At 44.8% G+C, this 22268-nt stretch overlaps 1 protein-coding gene across 1 annotated transcript in view; it reads left to right on the forward strand.

The window, feature by feature from the left end:
• BMPER (BMP binding endothelial regulator) overlaps window positions 1–22268 on the forward strand; it is a 290926-nt gene that overhangs the window by 67228 nt on the left and 201430 nt on the right. Inside the window, exons 5-6 of the mRNA XM_004702768.2 lie at window positions 3945–4035; window positions 7168–7250. Of these exons, the coding sequence (XP_004702825.1) occupies window positions 3945–4035; window positions 7168–7250 (174 nt within the window). The remainder of the gene's footprint in view (window positions 1–3944; window positions 4036–7167; window positions 7251–22268) is intronic.

Here is a 22268-nt window from a genome sequence, read left to right on the forward strand (position 1 = left end):
TTTTCATCTAGTAACCACACAAGCACATCTCTGTTAATTTACAGGAAAACAAAGCAAAGCAAAACAAAACCAAATAGATTCCTCAGCTCAGTTGACACCTTTGGCCTCCTGCTTACACGTTTCCTTCTTTAGGGACCGGGCCTCATCCAGGAGGGCAAAAGATAAAGGACTATTGACTGGTCCCTCTCAGGGACATTTCCATGTGAGACGCTCCTCTGCAGAACCACACAATTGCAACCACTTTCTCCAAGTTCCTTCCTTTTACAGGCACCACCTCAGTAACGGAGAGGATGGTATTGTGTAGTAGGTCAGCTCTGGGACCTGTCAAGCACCTACCTCTCCAAATCTCCCTTTGATTCGTAGGAAAATGGGAACCCGCTCCTTGTCTATCAGTTTCTCAGACTGTGGTGGCTTTCACAGATTACTATGATGCTGGAAATTATGCTCCCGGGATTTCCACTACCTAACAAGATCACCCATGGTGGACAGATGTCATTAGAGCTTCCAGACAAAGACAGAGGAGGCAATCTACATCGGAGAATTAGCCATTGGTGACCTTATGGATTTAAAACAGACTATTGACTCCCTTGCTTTGGACATGATATCGGGAGGGAACAATTGCTTGGAGAAACACATCATATTCGGTGCAGTAGAAACCTTATGACGATGAGGAGACCTTTGGGGAGATGGTCTGGCACAGTAACTATCACAGGGGACTCGAGTGTGCCAGTGACCACGAGGATGACACCGGACAGTGCAAGGGTTAGTTCTGTTGCATGTTGGATCAACATATGTCAGAGTCAACTCGACAACTCCCTCTGTAAATTGGGAAGAACATTATAAGAAGGTAGCTGTACGCAATAAGTGAGCGGGAGATCATTAAAAACACGCTGGTAAAGTGTCTGATACATGAGGGACGACTAGGTGCTATGTACCTAATGACTGATCTCCTGATTTGGTTTATTTCCAGGGGAGTTGAAGTCTCCCTTTATACTTAAAAGCCTCTTGCCAAATGAGTTTGAACCCTTTCCTAAAATGGGGAAGCGTGTATCCATATTCTCTCACGCATAGCTTCTTCCTGGAAGATCACAGGCTGGGGACTCTTGCTATGAACTCACCTGAATCCTCAGTGTGGATTGCAAGCCTCAAGGAAAATTGACTTGGGCCCTAGCTTGTGTATTGCTTTAGCATGGGTCTGTTTTGGATGTTGTACATGGCTGATATTTTTGGAGGTGTTTGGGTAGTGTGGGATACAGACCACAATAACCCCTCTGGTAGTGGAAGTTCAAGGTCTGACAGATGGGAAGACATTTAGGATCTAAACGCCTTGTTGGTTTGGGACCATGCGGGAAACACACTGAGGAAAGCTACTTAACCGACGAAACATTTACTTTTCTTTTTTCAGCCTGTGACATGCCCTCTCCTTGAAACAACTAAACAATCAAACAAAAGCACAAATCCATCCACACAATGGATAGAGACTACGGAGAAAACTGTTCAAAGTTCCAGTTGGAACTGAAATTTAATTATATATATATATTAAATATACATTCAAAAGATGAATTAGAGCCCTGAGATGACTCAGGATTGGAGGAAGGCTCATTAGCAGCAGATGGCATACCATGCTTGCTGCAAGCAGAGGGCTTGAAGAAGTTACCACTGAAGATTAAATAGTGTAGCGCTCAGTACAGAAAACAAAAATCCCCACAGCTGACCCAATAGACAACATCATGGTAAATGGAGAAAATATTGAAGTTGTCAAGGATTTTATTTTACTTGGCTTCACAATCAACCCTCATGGAAATAGCAATACAGAAATCACACAACTTAAAAAAAAATTATTATACTGGGCAAATTAGCTGCACAAGACTTTAAAAATAATGTTCAAGAGCAAAGATGTCCCTTTGAGGACTGAGGTGTTCCTGACGCATACCTTGGTATTTTCCATCACGTGGTGGTGTAGTGGTTACTGGCCGGGCTGCGATCTGCATGGCCATCCGTTAGAAACCCACAGCAACTCCTCAGGAGAAAGACTGGGCTTTCTACTCCTGTAAACAGTTAGAGCCTCAGAAACCCACAGGGAGTCTCCGGGAGCCCGTACTGACTTGATGGCAGTGAGTTGTTGGCTTTTTCCCTTTTCTTCACGTTCATGGGACAGCTGGACAATGAATAAGAAAGACCAAAGAAGACTTGATGCATTTGAATCATGGTGCTGTGGAAGCACCTTGAAAGCACTGGGAACTGCCAGCCGAACAAACATATCTGTCTTAGAGGCAGCACAGCCAGAAAACCCCTTTGTCCAGGTCATCAAGAGAGACCAGTCCCTAAAAAAGGGTAGATGCTTGATAAAATAGTGAATCAATGCAAAAGAGGAAGACTTTTGACTGGATGGATTGACACAGTGGCTACAACATAGGCTCAAACACAAGAACAATTGAACAATTGTGAGGACAGAGCAACCCCAGGTGGTGTTTAGTCTATTGTATGTAGTGTTGTTAAAAATTGGAGTAGAGCTGAAACCACCTAACAACAACAACAGCAGCAGCAGCAGCAGCAGCAACAACAACAACAAAGTCTTCATTTGGTGGTTGAGGAAACGGAGATCCAATTAACTGCAATGTTACTATGTACCAGGAGCTATGTGGTGGGTGCAGTATGGGTGTGTTATTGCTAAAAGAGCGCAAAAGACCTGGCTTCTCGATGCCAGTCTAGAGTGTTATGCTTTATATTTGGTGCCTCCTAATTAATAGCTGGAAGCGTAATAAGAAGGATGGGAATATAGTAAGTACTAAAAGAAGATTTAAAAGTTGTGGGTGAACAGCTAGACTGTCAGGTACTGATTTTAACAGCAAGAAAGTCTTACCTACTAGCACACGTGGTGAAGAGAGCTGATGGTGTCCGGCTATCAAAAGATATGGGGTCTTAAAGGCTTGAAGGTAAACAAATGGCCATCTAGCTCAGAAGCAACAAAGCCCACATGGAAGAAGCACACCAGCCTGTGTGATCATGAAGTGTCGAAGGGATCAGGTGTCAGGCATCAAAGAACAAAAAATCATATCATTGAGAATGAGGAGGAGTGCAGAGTAGACGCCCAAAGCTCATGTGTAGGCAACTGGACCTCCCCTTACAGAAGGATTGCAGGGAGGAGACAAGCCAGTCAGGGTGCAGTGTAGCAATGATGAAACATACAACTTTCCTCTAGTTCTTAAATGCCCCCCCCCCCACTTATCATGATCCCAATTCTACCTTACAAATCTGGCTAGACCAGAGGATGTACACTGGTATAGATAGGAACTAGAAACACAGGGAATCCAGGACAGATGATCCCTTCAGGACCAGTGCTGAGAGTGGGAGGGGGGAGGAAGGGTGGGGTGGAAAGGGGGAACGATTACAGGGATCTACATATAATCTCCTCCCTGGGGGATGTACAACAGAAAAGTAGGTGAAGGGAGACATCGGACAGTGTAAGACATGACAAAATAATAATAATTTATATATTATCAAAGGTTCATGAGGGAGGGGGTGGCAGGGAGGGAGGGGAAAAATGAGGAGCTGATACCGAGAGCTCAAGTAGAAAGCAAATGTTTTGAGAATGATGATGGCAACAAGTGAACAAATATGCTTGACACAATGGATGGATGGATGGATGGATGGATGGATGGATTGTGATAAGAGTTGTAGGAGCCTCCAATAAAATGATTTAAAAAAAAAAAAAAGAAGAAGAGGAAAAAGATAAGAGCCAGGCACGGGATTGCACCCTTGGTTCCCCAGTGGTATTCCGGGGGAGTGGGTGGCAGTCTTGCCTCGCTTGTATGCCACGTGCTTTTGGACACGGTCCCTCCCTCCGTTCTCACATTCTGTGTCAGGGGCGCCTCTCCCAAGCCTGGTTACCTTCCCAAAGCGGCCCCGGGGGCTGACTCTTCTCACGGGATTCTGTTTTCCAGGAAGGTGTCATCACGGAAGCGGAGGTGCGCTGCGTCGTTCATTGTAAGAACCCGTCCAAGCATCTGGGGACCTGCTGCCCCACGTGTCCAGGTAACATTCTCGGGCGAGAAACGTCTAGTCGTTTCCTTGGTTCAGGTTTCCACTGTTGAAATCGCTGTGAGTTCGCTCAAGAATACATGACCGTACCCTCTTCCTTCCCCCCAGCCCTTGTGTCCACGCTGTGTCTTGTACCTAAATGCACTCAGCGTGCTAGCTCCTGTGCGTAGAAGCGCGCTGTGCCCAGCCTCAATGCAAAGTGCTGGAGGTCTTGGCATGGGCAATCTCTAGGCTCCAGAGGCCTGCTTTCCACTCCGCCGGGCCACAGGTAATGCTTATTTTGGAAGGAAATGTCGTGGCTTTCCCTTGCTTCCAGAAATGTCCTGTTACTACTTCAGATCGCAATGCCTTGGCCAGAGCTTGTGCTGCTGATGAGGTGACCAGATGTTCTCTGAAAACCGAGAACTGTGTCCCTGCGTGAATTGAGCTTTGAGTTGTGCTGGTCTCGGTTTTCTGTGTGGAGCAACAAGCTGGACAAACAGCCCCTTTTCAGAGAGCCCACTCCCTCCCTGACAGCAAAGCCCTTTCCTTTGAGTGGCTGGAGAGCTTCCGCTTACATTTCTGGACAGGATGACAAAAGGCCATTGCCATCTTTTCGTGCCCTTAGGTACCAGCCTGGGCAATTTGAGGTGAGAGCTTCCTTCGGACCCCTTAAGCCATTGGCTGACAGCCTCAGACAGATGTTCTGTGCTTTGGGTGTTTACCCCGAGTGCTTCACTCACCGCCGGTGAGGGGACAGAAACTACTCTTTGCTTTCGAGGTGAATCTCTGTGAATCTCCCGGTGAGAAAGCTCAGCCACTACACAGTGGTGGGCTGCCACCTTCTCAGCCTCCCCTTGCACCCCTTGTTTCTTATGGAGTAGGTGCCAGACCAGTGACCCTTCTCTAAGTCCACTCAGGTTTACCACAACCACACGACCCCCCTAAAGGAACAGCTGTAACAAATGGAGCTCTTGCTGCCCTCTGCTCCTGAAGTTAATAGCAGTCTTCCATCCTGAGGACGTGACCCCATCTTTTAGGCTGTTCAACTCTAGGGACACAAGTCGCGGGCAGAGCTAACCTGCGTCAGCAATTGAAGCTGCCTTCTTGGGACACTTCCTTCCTGGCCTGTCCTCTTGTTAAGGTCCCATGAAGAGAAGGGCTGAGCTTCCCCATTGCACACGGTGGGGCGCACTCCTCACCATCATGGAGCAGCTGGCTGGGGCCTGTAGCTCACACCGGGAGGAAGAATGCACGGGCAGCATGCGTAAGCATCCGAGGTCCAAGCTGAGACTGGTGTCAAGGTCCTATTCTGTCTTCACCCATCAACACCCATCTGAAAAGTTCATTTGCCAGTGCCACACATGCAGCCCTTCTCCCAACACCAGGGCACCCTGGGCACACTGTGTCCCCAGTGTGAGTTTCTCTACCTCTCCTTAGTTCTCAAGGGCAGCCTTTGTGAAGCCAAGCGGAGGACTGAGATGGCGCCCATCCACAATGCAGTATCCTCTGTCTGGGGAGAGAGGCCTCCGCCAAGATGGCCTGGGGACAGGCTCAGGAAGCCTTGGGGCATTTTGCGTGGTGATTCCCCAGGACTGGCACCTGTCACTGATTGTGGAATGGCATTCCTCATAATGACAAACCTGGACTGTCTGTGGCCAGTTTCTTCCTTAAACAGATTTCAGGGCATTCTTGGTTGTTTGCTCCTTCCTTTCTCTGACTCTTTGCTCAAGGTTGTACCTGGAAGTCCCCGTAACAATTCCTCTCTTTCGAGGGATCTCTCGGGCAAACTGTATGCTGGATTCAGTTGTGCTGACAAATTTAGAAGAACGGAAGAGCCTCCGTGAAAGGGCTGTTTGAAGGGCGATGGCTCTGAAGGGCACTTCACGTTTAACTCAATAGCAGCCACTGGCGTGTCCTTTGAGATTGGTCTCTATATTCAGCTGTAAGAAGAGCAGGAGCAGCGGTCAGATCAGGGTGAACTGGGTGTTCCTGTTGTCAGGAACCTGCTGCTCTGAAGGCTGGGTGGCTGTCCGCATGAGCAGGTCTTGAACGTTGGCTCTCCAGGGCACGCAACAATCCTTTCTGAGAGCTTCCTCTGGCGCCTTTCCTGACAGCAGCGCTGCTCCTAGACCTGTCTGCTATGTGAAAAGTGCCTCCAGATGCCCTGGTACAGGGCTTTGTGAGAATGGCCCTGGCCTTGTCCTTATCTACCAGCTCTCACCTGGCCTCTGTGACCAGCGGTCTCTGGCTAGCTCATACTTCAGGTGCTTGTGTGGCAGAGCCATGAATTATCCTGTTGTCTCGAGTAACCCCTTTCCAAAGCAGTGCCACGGTGCCCAGTATGATGCACAGCAACTGTTAGGGCCCGTTTGTTTAACACACGTGGCAGGGTCACAGCCACTTTAAAGCTAGCAGGATCAGATTGAAACCCTGGTGAAACCCTGGGGGGGTGGGGCATCTGACCCTGCCTTTGCTCCATCGTGTGTCCACGTCTGGCCCTCTCCACAGTGCCACCTGGGCTGGGGGCAGGGGCTGGGGCGGAGAGGGTTTCAATCAAGGTAGATCATCAGCTCTGCCTGCTTTGGTGAGTGCCTTTATCTCTCTGAGGCACCATTTCCTCATCTCTGGAATCAGTGATCGGAACCACTGCTCTGAAGGATCACAGTGAAGACCGAGACTCACGGTACCAAGCACTGGAGAGAGGCAGGCAACTCCTGGGTACTCATCGAGAAGCAGCCCTCTCTGAAGACCAATTTAATTTGGCCTTCACCTTCTCCTGTCTGCTTGTATGTTAGCCTCTCTGACTGGTCTGGGATCTGACTTTCTGGGCCGTGGTCAAGAAGATCCTGATGCAGCTCTGTAGACATACTTCATGACTCACAAGTGGACTGCTCCCCCTTGCTCTGACCCCGCTTCCACCACCTTCGTTACACTGGCATCTTTGGGGTTGCTGAATCCATGTCAGTTGTCTGTACTTGATTTCTTATTATGACATAATCTTGTCCGTTGACTCAAAGAAGGTGTTGCACCCAAATGCCGGTGGAGGTGGGGGATGGGAGGCGGAGGAGCAGGGATAGAACATTTGTGCCTGCCTACCTGATGGAAGGCGGGGGTCTGAATTCTAAATCCTTCTTTGCCTTCTAGGTTGTGTGTTTGAGGGTGTGCAGTACCAAGAAGGGGAGGAGTTTCAGCCGGAAGGGAACAAATGCACCAGATGTTCGTGTGTTGTAAGTTCTGCCCTGGCAGTCACCCGGGTGTTTGCACTGGGTCAGCTGCTGTTGGGACTCCCAAAGACTACCCCCCTCCCGGCCACCTCTCTCTCTTCTCCCCTCCTGATGTGCACCAGGGGAGTGCTCGACACTCTGAGGCAGTGATGATGAGTACTCCTTTGTGGTGGGTCTGCCCTGGCACGGTAGGATGTTTAGCCACATCCTTGGCTTCTAGCCACTGGATGCCAGGTGCCAGCAGTAGACTCCCCTTCTGCAGCGTGGCAATCAGAAACGTTTCCAGACATCATCACATGTATCCTGGGGTCGAAAGGACCCCCAGATGGAGACCCCTGGTCTGAAGAACAAAGGAAGAGTCTGACCTTCCCCGACCTTGTCTTCCTCTTTGGGAAGAGCCTGAATTCATCTTTCCTTGGGGCAGAGCAACTTCTTGCTGAGGCCACTATTCAATCCTTCATACTGTCAAATGGGAAGCAGATGCGGCCAACAGGACAGCTTGCCTCCATGTTTTCCATAGGGGGCCAGAACTTGGTCCGAAGCTGGTCATTTACACTTGGAGGAAATGGACAGGAAGAAATGGTCTGCAAACGATGGAACTAGAACAGAGTAGAGATCACTGAGACAAAACACTGACCTGCCCTTCTAAGGGGTGCTGACTTTGAATCTGTAGTCTTAAGAAATGTCTTCGGAGGCCTAGGAATGAAAACAGAAGGCATTTACGTGTGTTATACACAAAGGATTAAAAAAAATCATTTTATTAGGGGCTCATACAACTCTTATCACAATCCATACACACATCAATTGTGTAAAGCGCATTTGTACATTCACTGCCCTCATCATTCTCAAAACATTTTCTCTCCACTTAAGCCCCCAGCATTAGGTCCTCATTTTCCCCCTCCCTCCCCGCTCCCCCCTCCCTCATGAGACCTTGATAGTTTATAAATTGTTATTTTGTCATATCTTGCCCTGTCCGATGTCTCCCTTCACCCACTTTTCTGTTGTACGTCCCCCAGGGAGGAGGTCACATATAGTTCTTTGTAATCGGTTCCCTCTTTCCTACCCACTCTCCCTCTACCCTCCCTGTTTCACCACTCACACCACTGGTCCTGTAGGGCTCATCCACCCTGGATTCCCTGTATTTTCACTTCCTATCTGTACCAGTGTACATCATCTGGTCTAGCCAGACTTGCAAGGTCTAATTCGAGTCATGGTAGTGGGAACGGGGATGAAACATTTAGGAAGTAGAGGAAAGTTGTATTTTTCATTGTTGTTACATCGCACTACTAATGCATTTTAAATCTCAATTTTCATTGGTACTGGTGGTGAATATGGTGTTAGGGAATCTCTTAGGGCATAGAGGGAATCTTAACCAACTGCTTTTTGAGTAGAGTTAGCACAACCATAATCAATTTAAGCTTTTAAAACTTTGTACTAAAGAACATATATTTCCCAAGTCATTTGTGTCTCAGTATGCATCAATATTTATATATAATTTCATATTAGATATAATTACTATCATCTATCTATCATCTATCTATCTATCATTATACAGACACACATTCACAAATATAGGAGCCCTGGTGGTGTGGTGGTGCTGTGAGATATATATTAGGTTGCTAACCACCCGGCTAGAAGTTCAAGCCTACCAGCAACTTTGAGGGAGAAAGAGGAGACTTTCTGTTTCCATGGAGATATGGGGACTCCAACATCCTAAGTTCACCAACCCAGAATCACATATGGATCATCAGGAATCATAGCATTTGTCTTTTCTCTTCGTGTATTTCTTAAACCTTTCCCCTTTTCATGCTCACACAACCTAAAAAGAAGTGAAAGGAGAGAGACACACATTGATCTTTAACTTATGTATAATATATAATATTTAATAATATGATAAACTCACTGCCATCGAGTTGATTCTGACTCATAGCAACCCTATAAAACGGTAGAACTTGCCCCATGAGTTTCAGAGTCTATAAGTCTTCATAGGAATAGAAAGCCTCATCTTTCTCTTGAGAAGCAACTGGTGGCTTGGAACTGCTGACCTTGAGGTTAGCAGCCCAACACATAACGACTATGCCACCAGGCCATCTGAATAATATGATAGTATATAAATTATAATATATACTTGTATATGTATGTATAATACGAAGTTATTTTATTAATCAAGAGGAGTATGAGTTTGCCCCTTCAGATTCAAAATCCATTTTTTTCTCTCATGCAAGTTATGGCTCAATAATATTCAAAATGAAACAATTTGCGGTTGAACGTTGCTCCTTTCTCAATTTTATTTCTTCCATCTTATAGTTTTAAAAGCTTTCTGATTTTTGTTTTCTATGTATTATTTTTGGAGGAGTCCATCGAAGCAAAACAAAGCACATGTCAGTAGGAAATTCTAGATCTGCATCTGAAAGACTTGTCTTCAGGCACGCCACAGTATGGACAGCCGGGCCTCCTTGGGGAGGGAATTTAGAAGGTGACAAGGAGGATGGGCAATCCCTACAGTTGTACCTGTGACAGTCACATAAAGTTCTGTGATGCTGGGACTGGAAATAAGCACAGACATTACATGCACAGCAGCCACAGGCTTGACAGTTCTCACGGCCTTCACATTTCACATCTTCTTAAGCACAATGTCCCCGCATTGAAGCTCACCTGCAGGTCCCGGGGCAGCTGTGTATACTTGGTGGCCATTGGAAGTCTCCCGTTTTCATTAGAGAAAGGAAACCCAAGCATGCCCAAACTTCCCTGCGAAGCAAGTTCTCTGCGGATCTAGAATGTGTGTCCTCTCTTCTATTTCTAATTTCTACCTTCTTTGTACTTTGCGTGCTGCCACTGTCAGATTGAGCAGCAGTGGCTAATGGATGGCCTGTGTTACTATATGCTCCTGATAGGGCTTCAGACTGGTTTGTTCTGGTTCTAGCTTCTGCTGAGAATTTGCATCTCTGCTCTAGACTGTAGATGCTAGTCGCAGAATCTGCCTTTCAACAAGACTGGGCTGGAGTGAACCGGTCCCCCCGATGGAGCACTTGCTTGGGTGGAGGGTCCTTGAGTGTAAACTTGGTTTTAAGTTTCCTTTCATATTGCTATCTTTTGATGTCATACATGGGAAAAGAAAGTACTGTCTTAGCAGTGTTTCTTGCTCACGAATGGTCCCTGTGGAGATGTTTGCCTTCTAATGGAGTGTTCCAAATGCAAGGCTGGCCCTGGAACCGAGGTGTAGACTTTGCCAATGTCGCCCTGATTGCAGGCCTGCAGGTTTGGGCACACAGAGGAGCATGTGGACGTGTGAGGTGCCATCTTGCTGAGTGACAGGGCAAAATTGGGAAGGGCTTTAGACGGGAGCCAAATGCTGCACCTAGGAGGTCCCAGGGAGGGACATGCAGAATGGCGGGCAGGAGGTTCCCCTTGCAAATGTAACAAGGGCTGTCTAAGAGTGGGCTTCAAAAAGTTCTTGGAAAAATTCCATTATCTTTTCGCTCCATGTTTCCATGAATGTTCTGAATACCCCTAATAAAATAACTTGCTTCTGTTTGATACAAAGGAAAACAATAAGATAGTATGTAGATATATAAACATAGTCTGTATAGGATCTTTAGTTGTATATACATTTATTTGAATGTACAGATTGTCCCAACTCAGGCAGGAGTCTCATTTCCACAACTCCATTTTAAGTCAGCTCTGACTTTTGTTTGTTTGTTTTCATTATTACTAACGTCTTTATAAAGGTGCTGTGGCTTATGCATTAGCCTGTTAACCACAAGGTCAGTGGTTCAATCCCACCAGCCTCTCTTTGGGAGAAAGATGAGACTGTGTCCTCCTGTGAAAACTTGAGTCTTGAGAACTCTAAGCAGCAGCGCTCCTCTGTCCTGTGTGGTCTCTATAAGTCAAAATTGACTAGATGGCAGTGGGCTTGGGTTTTGGTTTTATAAAAGGAATCTTGGTAGTAGAGTAGGTAGAGCACTCTTCTGCCAACTGAAAGACCAGCGGTTCGAACCCATCAGCCACTGTGAGGGAGAAAGATGTGGCATTTTGCCCCTTAGAGATTCCTACCCTTGGAAGTGCTGTGAGGCAGTGCTACTCAATCCTATAGAGTAGCTAGGAGCCAGGAATTACTTGATGTCAGTGTTGTATGTGTATGTGTGTGTATGTGGGTGTGTGTTCAGTTTTTTGCTTTTGTATTTATGAATCCAAACTTAAAAACACTGAGTGAACATTTGAGAATAATACTATTAGCTAATTATACTCTGCAACAAGGTGGTATATATTACTAATGATAAGAGGTCCCCCCAAAACACCCCAACTACTCCCAGACAGTTGTAAGAATGGTTACTTGAATACATCGTACTTGTATTTCTATATGTACAAGAGAATATGGAAATATTCATCTATATTTGCATAATACATATGAACAGAAGTCGAATCCCTCTTCCATGGAGGAGGCTGAGGCTTGTTTCCCAGCCAGTGCACCTGAGGCTCCGCCACCACACAATTCCAGGGAGGCCTGCGTGTTTCTGCGGTGTTGACTACATTCCCGTGGAGCTGCCAGACCGAGGCTGCTGCTTCTGTGAGGACCTGCGTCTCAGACATTTTCTATGGGCTTGCTATGCGTGGAGATGGACTCAGTGGTAGTGGGTGTGGTGTTTGAATCTGTTTCAGAGGCAGCAGGGAGGAGAAGAGGAGGAGGTATTGCTTAGGAAGGGTGATAGGAGAGCTTTGGAAATAAATAGCGGGGATGGGCACCCACCATGGTCAATGTCACTAACTGGCATATAAAAATGCTGACATGGGACACACCTTGTCAAATTGCTGGTGTATGACAATGAAATGAAGTGTTTCCTTCTCTCCCACTCTGTGGAAACGAGCTCCTAAAACATTGGCCTTTCTTACTTGGGAGAAAGATAAGCTGTTGTTCGTTTAGATTACTGTCTGCCTTGAAGAAGCACGTTCAAGAGGCTGAACCTCTTTGAAGCATCCGTAGTGTCCATGATGTAGCTCTGCAAGGTGTTCCCCAGGTGCAAGTGAATATTGAACACACCACATGACTAACCCTTTTGGCTGTGCCCTCCATCATTTGTGAACATCGATCGATTTGCGCTTTGATGGTGTAGTGACAGGAAAGCCAACCGATAGAGTGACAGTCACCTGATTGAGCCTGGATACCGCACATCTGACTTGATAGCCTCAATTTTAGTTGCGACAGTATATGTGCCATTCCAGACAGTGGAGAACATGTGGATGCTTAAAGATATCTGCAGAGGATCTTACAACCTCTCAGTCTTACCGTTCTGGAAGCAGAGTGTTTGGCATGTGTAGCTGTGAAGTTCATCATGACTCACACAATTTAGTGCCCTACCCTCACTTGTTAAACAACATCATCCGCTTTTACCCACTATATAAATAAGAAAGCCAGAGGGATTCCTTCTCCAGGACTAATCAGCAGAGTGAGTAGTTCCTTGAGTGGCTCCCTATCATGGTCTGAGTCATATTAGACTGTATTCTATATGTGACGTGTTCCGCATGAATACGCCCTACATTTATTTGAAAATGGCAAGAACATGGCCCTTTCCTAAGGCGGAAAGCAAAGAATAAGGTATTAGAAATACTGAGCATTGATGGATGCACTCACTTGCATCTTTTTGCTCTGAGCTTGAGTTTTTATCATGTGCCAGAGACTAAACTCCAATGGTTCTGCCTGTCCCTTTTCAGTCAAATTACCTGGGAGCAGAAAGGCAGTCCCTGGCACCACCACTTTTGTAAAACCTGACGTCTTCATGAATGTAAGACTTAAGACCAAAATGCCAACGAGAGAAGTTCATGTTCTTTTTCACCCAGCTATTTTAAGAACCCAATGGGCCCAGCGTCTTTAGAAATTGCTCCCTGAAAGGAGCATAGCTAAGCTGTAGGATGCCCTTCAAAGAGTGGCAAGTCTTCAGTCTGTAAAACCAACCAAATTAAGCGGCCAAGATCAATTGCTTTTGCTGACAAAGGCATATTAAGTTCAGAGGACTTTAACCAATAAACATGGGTTGTTAATGGGCTGTCTGAGATGCAGGAGCTGGGCTTTATTGGCTCTTAGAAGCCCTGAAGTCCATAAACACCTTTGCTCTCGCTCACACTTTAGATATTGCAAAGGGCTGTCTCCCAGGGAAAACACAACTCCAAGGAGGTTATTTCAGGAGAACAAAGCCACAGAGCTCTTCATGGCTCCTTGTCCCGGTCCTTTTAGATGGAATTCCTTTGGGTCATTAGCATAGACTGGTGCCATCCAGCCCTGCCCTTGCCAAAGGCTCTGGCTTCCTTAGCTGCCTTCGCAGTTGGTGCCCCTGCTCTGGCCTTTCTGCACTGCTGGCAGATCCTCTTGATCCTGAAGACACAAAATGTGATCCAGGGACCAGCAGCCTGGTTAGGAAAACCAGAATCTCAGACCCTAGTCCAGAACCACTGAACAGGAATTGAGGCTTAAGAGGATTCCCAGAGGATTTGTTTCGCAAATCAAGATTAAGAAGTGCTGATCTAATATCTCCTGGCCTTGACTCAGGCTGGCTTTTCTCTCCTTTCTTCTCTGCATTGCCTTCGTCCCTAGTTAACACCTCCTTATCCTGTACCTGCAAGCTTAACCATGCCTTCCGTGGGGAAGCTTGTCCCAGCTCCCAACGCCAGGTCAGACCCTGTTGTTAAATAAACCCTGCGAATGCAGCCCACTCGCCATTGCCACTAGGCTGTCGGTGGAGACCTGTGTGTTGTCCTGGTGCTGAACAGGTTTCAGCAGGGCTGCCTGGGTCAGATGGGCTAGGAAGACAGGCTGAACAATTGAGCTCTGAAAATCCACCAACGAGAAACCCCTGCGTCACAGCAGTCTGATTTGCAGCTGCTCGTGCGGATGCTGCAGGGACGGGCAGCATGCCATTCAGCTGTGCTGGGTTGTCAGGAGTCGGTGGGAGTGGGCCAACTCGAAGGCAGCTACTGACAGCAACGCCAGTCCTCGCTGTACCTGACAGGCACGGACGTGTTGCTTTCTTAAAACAATTCTTTGGAACTAACTAAGGTGCCATGAAACAACTTAAGGCAGTTTCCATTGACCTTTTTCCTCCCTTTATAACCACCCAGGTGAGCGTGAAGGTCTGATGGGTAAGGAATCTGCAGGGCTTGTAGGGGGGTGGCCCTTCCCTCTCTCTTTTACATTTAAATTTGGTACATCTTTGTATTATTGTCCGCCTGTTATTTGTAGAGTGTGACACATACAGAGAAAACCACACTCTGCATCTTGTCACAACAGTGATGGGATTCTGGTCACTTCACCGTGTGAGGTTCTTTCCTCCCACTCCTCCCCCTTCTCCTCCTCCTCCAACGCCTCCTCCTGCTCCTCGTTTTTCTCTCCCCACGCACCTTCCCCCTTACCTCCTTGTCTCTTCCCTCTTCCTGCCCGCCCTGGCTCTGGCCTAATCATAATCTCCAGAGTCTTTTCTTTTGATGTGAAAACCATGTTCTTCCCTTCATGATAATGCTGTCATGGGATATTGATCTTTATGAGATTGGCTAACTTTGCTGAGCGTCATGTCCTCCAGTTTTGCCCATCTTGTGAGCTGTGTGACAGATTGGTCATTCTTTTTGATGGCTGCACAATATCCCATTGGGTGTCTGCACCCGAGTCTGCTTATCCCTGTCTGAGCAGATGGGGTTTGTGATTGTTTCTTTCTTTTTGCTATTATAGGAAACGCTGCGATAAACACAGGTGTTTGTGTTTTGATCTTTATTTCTTTAGGGTATATACCCAGTAAAGAGATTGCAGGATCCTAAGGGTAATTGTATTTGCATTTGTTTAAGGAAGTGCCAGACTGTTTGTCATAGTTGTACAACAGTGTATAAGCATTGCAATCTTTCCACATCCTCTTCAGCATTTAGTATTACTGTTTGCTTTTTAACATTTTGCTGAGTGTTAGTGTCCAGTGGTATCACATTTTGGTTTTAATTTGTATTTATTTTATGGCGCATGACATCATTTCTTCATATGGCTGGTGACTGTTTGGAATCAGATTCGTAAACTGGTTTTCACTGTTCGTGTCTTACGTCCATTTCTGGGTGGTGAGCAGCCTAGAGCATAGACCCCCTATGCCACTTGGTCTCCTGTGTCCATTTTTAAAATTAGGTTATTTGTAATTTTTCTTCTTAAGATGTTGTAGTTTTCTATAGATTTTTGAAATTAGCTCCTTATCTGATACATATTGCCAAATATTTGCCCAAATCGGTGGGGGTTTCTTGTTCTGTTCATTTGTTGATGTTTTTTGATGGACATAGGAGCTCTGGTGGCACCGTTGTTACTGGTTGGGCTGCTAACCGCAAGGTTGGCAGATTGAAAGTACCAACTCCCCTGAGGGAGAAAGATGAGGCTTTCTAACTCCATAAAGAGTTACAGTCTCAGAAACTCACAGGGCAATTCTACCTGTCCTATAGGGTCGCTGTGTATCAGCATCAACTGGATATCCGTGCGTTTGGTTTTTGAGGATTTTTTTAAATGTACACAATGTGGTATTTTCAGAAGTTGAAAATATTTTGTCTTCTTACCTACCAAACATTTTTGGTCATATGAATCATTTTATATTACAATGACCAAAAGCATAAATGTGTCTGAGAAGTTTCATAAAACATGCACCTTAATGATAATGAACTGTATTGAAGTCAGTCAAAATATAAAGATATTTAACTCCTCATCAATCTCCTCTATAAGAAAATTCTAATAAAATTTTAAGATGAGAAATGTGTTTTCTTTCCTGAATGAGCTATCCAGTTTATTAAATGGGAATCGGAGAAAAGAAGACATTTATACTGTACATTGGGAGTAATTCTTATATAACTGCACTATTTTATTTATTTATTTAGTTTACTTAATCATTTTATTTGGGACTGGTACAACTCTTACCGAAATTCATATATACATCCATTGTGTCGAGCACATTGGTACATTTGTTGCCCTCATCATTCTCAGACGAGATCGGTCATGTTCAGGGTGGTATGGCCATAGACTATCATTCTCAAAACATTTGCTTTCTACTTGAGCTCTTGGTATCAGGTCCTCATTTTTCCCCTCCTTCCCCGCTCCTCCTCCCTCATGAACCCTTGATAATATATAAATTACTATTATTTTGTCATGTCTTACACTATCCAACATCTCCCTTCACCCACTTTTCTATTGTCCATCCCCCAGGGAAGAGGTTATATGTAGATCCTTGTAATCGGTTCCCCCTTTCCACCCCCCCCTCCCTCCACCCTCCCGGTATCGCCACTCTCAGCACTGGTCCTGAAGGGATCATCTGTCCTGCATTCCCTGTGTTTCCGGTTTCTCTCTGTACCAGTGTACATCCTCTGGTCTAGGCTGATTTGTAAGGTAGAATTGGGATCATGATAGTGGGGGGTGGGAGAAAGCATTTAGGAACTAGAGGAAAGTTGTTTGTTTCATCATTGAATGTGTCAAAAGACCTGAACAATTAAGCCACGCATGTAAAATGGGTAAAGTTTACAAATAAGCAATCTAGGTACCTGCCAAATATTTAAATGGATTTGTATTTAGCCATTTTTGTTTCTGTTTTTTTGGAAACTATGTGTTGGTCAGAGCCATTTTGTATATTCGGGGCATGGCAAAGCATATTTGAAATAACTCACGAACACTTTGATTACTGACTCCTGTTTTGCTTTCTTGCCCCGTTGCCCTCTCCTCCCCACACAGTCTTTCCTGATGCCGCGGGCACTGGACAGATGCTCATTGCCAGGATGGGCTCAGAAGGAAGATGGTTTTATTTGTGTGCTGCTGCTCTAGCACTTACTCTAGATGCTTTAAAGGGAGCGAAGATGGTTCCCTGGGGCATCCCTGATTTGAAAAGTGTTCTCTAAGCCTCAGAGTTCCCCCCAGCTTGCAGCAGCAGGCAAAGGCGGCCGCAGGAAGCCCTTGCCAGTGATCAGAGCCACGTGCTGTAGCAGAGCCTGTCACAAAGAGCAGACTCCTTCTTGCTCACAGTGGACCTTGCTCTGAGGTTTGGGGGAGACGGGTCGGCCACCCTGGCCCCCTCCTGCAGAGCCCACTTGCCTGGAACTGGAAGGAGAGAGACGCCTTGTATATTTCCAGTCTCCCAGACTGCTACGTCCATCTCTGTCAGAGAATCCCAACCCCTCTGCCCCTCCTTTGACATGGGGTCCCGGATCCCCAGTGCCTGACCCCCTCTTATGTGGCCTCTCCCTTACTTGTGGTAACGTGCAATTTGGCAGATCTTAGTCTCAGGCTGTCATTAAAGCTCCCTTGTCCAGGGGGAGACATTTGGCTACATCTGGGCTATAAAGTGGAGAATTGAGCAATTATCCAGTGAATTAGATCAATGTGGGCAGTTTATCTGAGAAACGTGGGCCAAGAACCATCACATTAGTTTTCAGAAAGAGTCTGAAATATTTGGTATAATTATCTCAGTCGTCCATTTTGTGTGGTGGCTGTATCATCGGAGGGCAGGCAGGCGGTAGTTTTAAGCAGTTCATTGATCAAAAAGTCCTGTTTCAAAAATGCTTGGTCACTGAGAAGGGGCCTCCTACTTGCTCAGAAAAGAAGGTGTTCCCCTTGCTCAGGGCTGGACTGGGAGGCTCGGAATCTCAGTGTTTTACTTTCGAACGCATCTGAATGGCTGCATTCTCCCTGAGCTAAGTAAGGTGTCACGGGAACACCGATTGCAATGCCATTCTCTTTAGACTAAATCCATAAAGCTACAACTGCGTTTCTGTGCATCCTTGAAAGCATCATCAGAATCATCTGTTTATGAGGCAAAGCGAGTTGATCACTTCTCATGGTAGTTGCTGCATAATGTCTACTTGGTTTTGACTCATAGCGACCCCATGTGACTAGTGAGCCTGCCCCATAGGCTTTTCTAGGGATAATTATGTTGCTTGGCTCAAGCGTAGTGACAACTGTGAGGTTAGTGCAGGACCGGACAGGGGTTCCTTCTGCTGCTCATAAGGTCGCTATGGGTCGGAACCGACTCAATGGCCCCTAACAACAATCACAACAACAACAACAACTGCTATGGAACAGATTGTCATATGCTTGGTCACTCAGAGCTGCTGGGTGCGTTCAAACTGCCAACCTTTCAGTCCACTCACTGCCAACATATAGATGCCATCTCATAGCAACCCTATGGGATGCGGTAGAACTGCCTCCGGGAGTTTCCGAGGCTGTCACTGTTTTCGGGGGTAGAAAAGTCCTGAGAAGCAGGCTGGCTGTTTGGAATGTGACCTTGCAGATCACAGCCCAATGCATAAGCACCCTGCTGCCAGGATATCTTCACCTTGAGCCCTCATGAATTTAACCACTGGTGCTGTCTGGATTCCTAGCTTATAGGGTTTCGAGGGAATTCTCTTGATAGAACCTTAGTAGCTCTTCACAGGGCAAAGATGGTAAATTTATGAAATCTGTTGGGCGGTGGGGTCTGTATTAGTTGGTAGCTGTGTGCTACTTTGATGTGGAACCCATGCCCTTGCTATTTCAACTACTGACATCACCACCTTTAGTGGACAGACTTCAGTGGAGCTTCTAGACTGAGACAGACTAAGAAAGAAGAAGAAAAATCTGGCAACCTACTTCTGAAGATTAACCAATGCAAAACGTATAGATCGTTGTTGTTCAGTAAGATGCTGGAGATGTCCTTGGGTGAAAGAATTTACATCATAGGCCCAGGACCACGCAATATTTTATTCTGCTACACATGGAACATGTTTTTATGGTATACTAGTTTAGAATGGTTGGAAATAAACGGCAAGGGTTTCTAGGCACGTCTTAAAGAACTTCTGAGCCTAATGGAGTGCTTACACTAAGTGCCTGAAACGATTCTGACTCATAGCAACTCTGACCCCTGGAGTGGGGCTGCTCCCCGAGTTTCCAAGGCTGTACCTTGTTCGGGAAGCAGAGTGCCACACCTTTCTCCTTTGGAGCAGCTGCTGGGTTCAAACCACTGACCTTCATTCCATGGGAAGCTGATAGCTTAACTGCTGCATCACTCGGGCTTCTCCTCCTGAAACTGACAAGAGATTTAAATACATATATTTTGAATGTTAAAGAGATTGGGAGTTAATAGTCTGTGTTTTAAATCTGATCTCAGCTGTGACTCACGTGTTTTCGGGCCAAATCTTGCATGTGAATCCTCAACGCATGTCTTTATAGTTTTAGTGGCTTCTAAGTTTTCTCATGATTATTTCTTCATATAATTTATAGCTGAAGCATCTGTAAAGGGTTTCTCCTACACAGGGAGCCACCACCTTAATAATGAGCCCAACAGGAAAAATAATTGGAAAGGAAATTTCTTTTCTGCTATATGATATTTGAGCCTTTATATGCACATGTTGAAATCAGCAAGCAATTCCTTTATTGAGGAATTATTAATAATAATAGCTACTATTAAAAAAATAATAATAATAGCTACTATTACTGAGTGTGTCTTCTGTGCCAGATACAGAGAGTACCCTAATGCTAATTTTCAGAATTGCCCTATAACCTCGGAGGCATGAGCCCAATTTTGATGAAGGAGGTGAGAAGAAAGAAGTTCAGTAATTTGCCTGAGGTCAAATAGGTAATAAGAATTGAAACCCTAGATTTCCTGATTATAATAAAGTCACATATCATTTTTTCCCCCATCTATTATCCACCATCCTTCCTCCCCACCAGAGCAGTGTAATTTTGAGATTTTATGTGGGCTTGTTTGTAGATTTCTGAAACTGAGGAGTGCTTGTTGAGTCTATGGAATGAAGAGCAGCCAGACATTTCCAGGAAGAAATAAGGGTGATGCGAACATCTTAAAAGAACCCAAAATCTGGTGCAAGAGATATTAACATAGTAAAAAAACATGAATTGTACTCCTTTTTTCCTGGGGTTCACAAGTCGAAGCAAGTTTAAACTCATTCCAGATTTTTAGCCTTGGGCGTTCAGCCTAAGTATATGTCACCACCACGCCAGAATGGATGAAGAACATGTATCTGTTACTCTCGCATCAGTTGGAGAACGGAGACACTATTATGATCTATAAAGTATCTCCTCGCCAAAAAATGATGAATATACAACGAAAATGTGATCCTTGTTGGGCTAGAGCCACCCTCGTTGCCTCTGCTTCCAAAGATGGAGAGAAATGAATGTCGATTTGACGGGGCCCGGGGAGCCCTGGGAGAGTCACTGCAGGCTTTTTTGATCATCGGTTTTGGATGGTCCTCGTTGGAGGGCTTATAGAGGAGTTGGGTCCACCAAAAAGATGAGTTTTAGTGGGCCTGTGAATATGTTCATCCTCCCGGTCAGACGATGGGAAATTGTGTAATTATTTCTGAACAGTGGCTTTGTTCTGGTTGTTTAAGAAGCAGATGCATTTAGCAATTGAATGGGATTTTGAATAGGTTGTACAGCGTTGGAATAAAAAATCAGTTCAACCGATTAAATTTTATCTCATTGTATTCTTGCAAAACTCATTTGTTTTATTTTTCTCTTTTCCTTTCATTCCCTTTATGGTCTGTTATGTGATGAATTTCTTCCTTCTCCTTAAAATGCCAGGAAAAGATGTGGATTTCACTAAACTCTGAACAATATTTCAGCTCTCTATCCATTCCTCCTTCAATCTTTCCACCCCTTATTCTTCATTTATGAATTCAACAATTATTGAATACTTACAATATGAGGAAGCTTAAAAAAATTAGTGGACAAATGGAATTTTTCCAAAGATTCAATGATATTTGTAAGTTGCAATGCATATTAGGCACTAGGCTTTCAAAGATAAAGAAAACATCATAATTTCTCTCTAGGCAATTACAATGTATTGAATTGTGTGCATTTATTAAAAATAAACTTCAAACCAAAGCATCCGTCAACTTTTTTGTATGCCACATATAGAGTACATTTTCTTAATTACCAAAAATAATTATATCGGAAAATTAAAATAATTCTAAAACTTAAAGATAATAACTATTAAAATAATTTGAAATATTTACTTTCAACCTATTTTTTGCATACTTGTATATACTTATATGACTAATTAGGATTACATTATACCTGCAGGCTTGCTTCTTGATTATTTTCCTTTAGTGTTATCTTGTGACAAATCTTTGTGCCATCCAAAAGTTTTCAAAGCATAATTTTAATGTTTACATAATATTCACTGTGGGGTTGTTGGGTGCCTTTGAGCTCATGATTGAAGCTTGACAAATCTCCATTCGTGTGTTTGGATAAGTTCTCTAACGAACCAAAGCCAGTAATGCTTGTATATGTTTATATTTAGAAAGAATTATATAGGGAAATGGCTTACACGGTTGTAAAAGTAGTTCAGTACAGTTAACGTCAGGCTTCTCCTTACTTATAGAAGTGGACAAATAGGAAGCAGAACCAGTGGGGGGCCCAGGCTGGTGAATGCAAAGGTAAATGAATCCAAAGTCAGCCAAATGACTCTATCTTTAGTAGTCTCTTACTGGCTCCTGGAATCGGTAGGAAACACACCAAGAGATGTAAGATCCCACTCCAGCAGAAGGCTAAGGGCCAAAGGGAATTATGGACTTTGTTCACTCTCTTTCTTATACCCAAACCATACCTCCATGGAGGTATCATGAAGGTGTGACCTGATTGATAGGTTGGGCTCTACCCCTAACCCAGGAGTGTCTAGTTAACATAATCCCTAACCATAACAGTATACCATAATTTATTTGATGATTATTAATAGAAATTAAAATGGTTACCAGTTTCACTGTTATAAATAATGTGACACATATCTGTGACAGTTCATCTTTAATTCTTTGATTACCTTCTTGGGCTAAATGTGTGAAAGTGTAATAATTGAGCTAGGTATACAGACAATTGAAAGGGCTGTGTTTGAGTACAATAGCTGATATCAATGGTTCTTAATCTTGATTACAGTAAGCATTACATAGATTTGTGCCTACCAGCATTGGGTAGAATTATAATTTTTTTGTTGTTGGATCATTTCAATTTTACTGACATTTAGCATACCATACTTCTGTCAT

The sequence above is a fragment of the Echinops telfairi genome, unplaced genomic scaffold, assembly GCF_000313985.2.
Source record: "Echinops telfairi isolate 266 unplaced genomic scaffold, ASM31398v2 ScPeMD7_23;HRSCAF=83, whole genome shotgun sequence".
NCBI classification, from domain to species: Eukaryota; Metazoa; Chordata; class Mammalia; order Afrosoricida; family Tenrecidae; genus Echinops; species Echinops telfairi.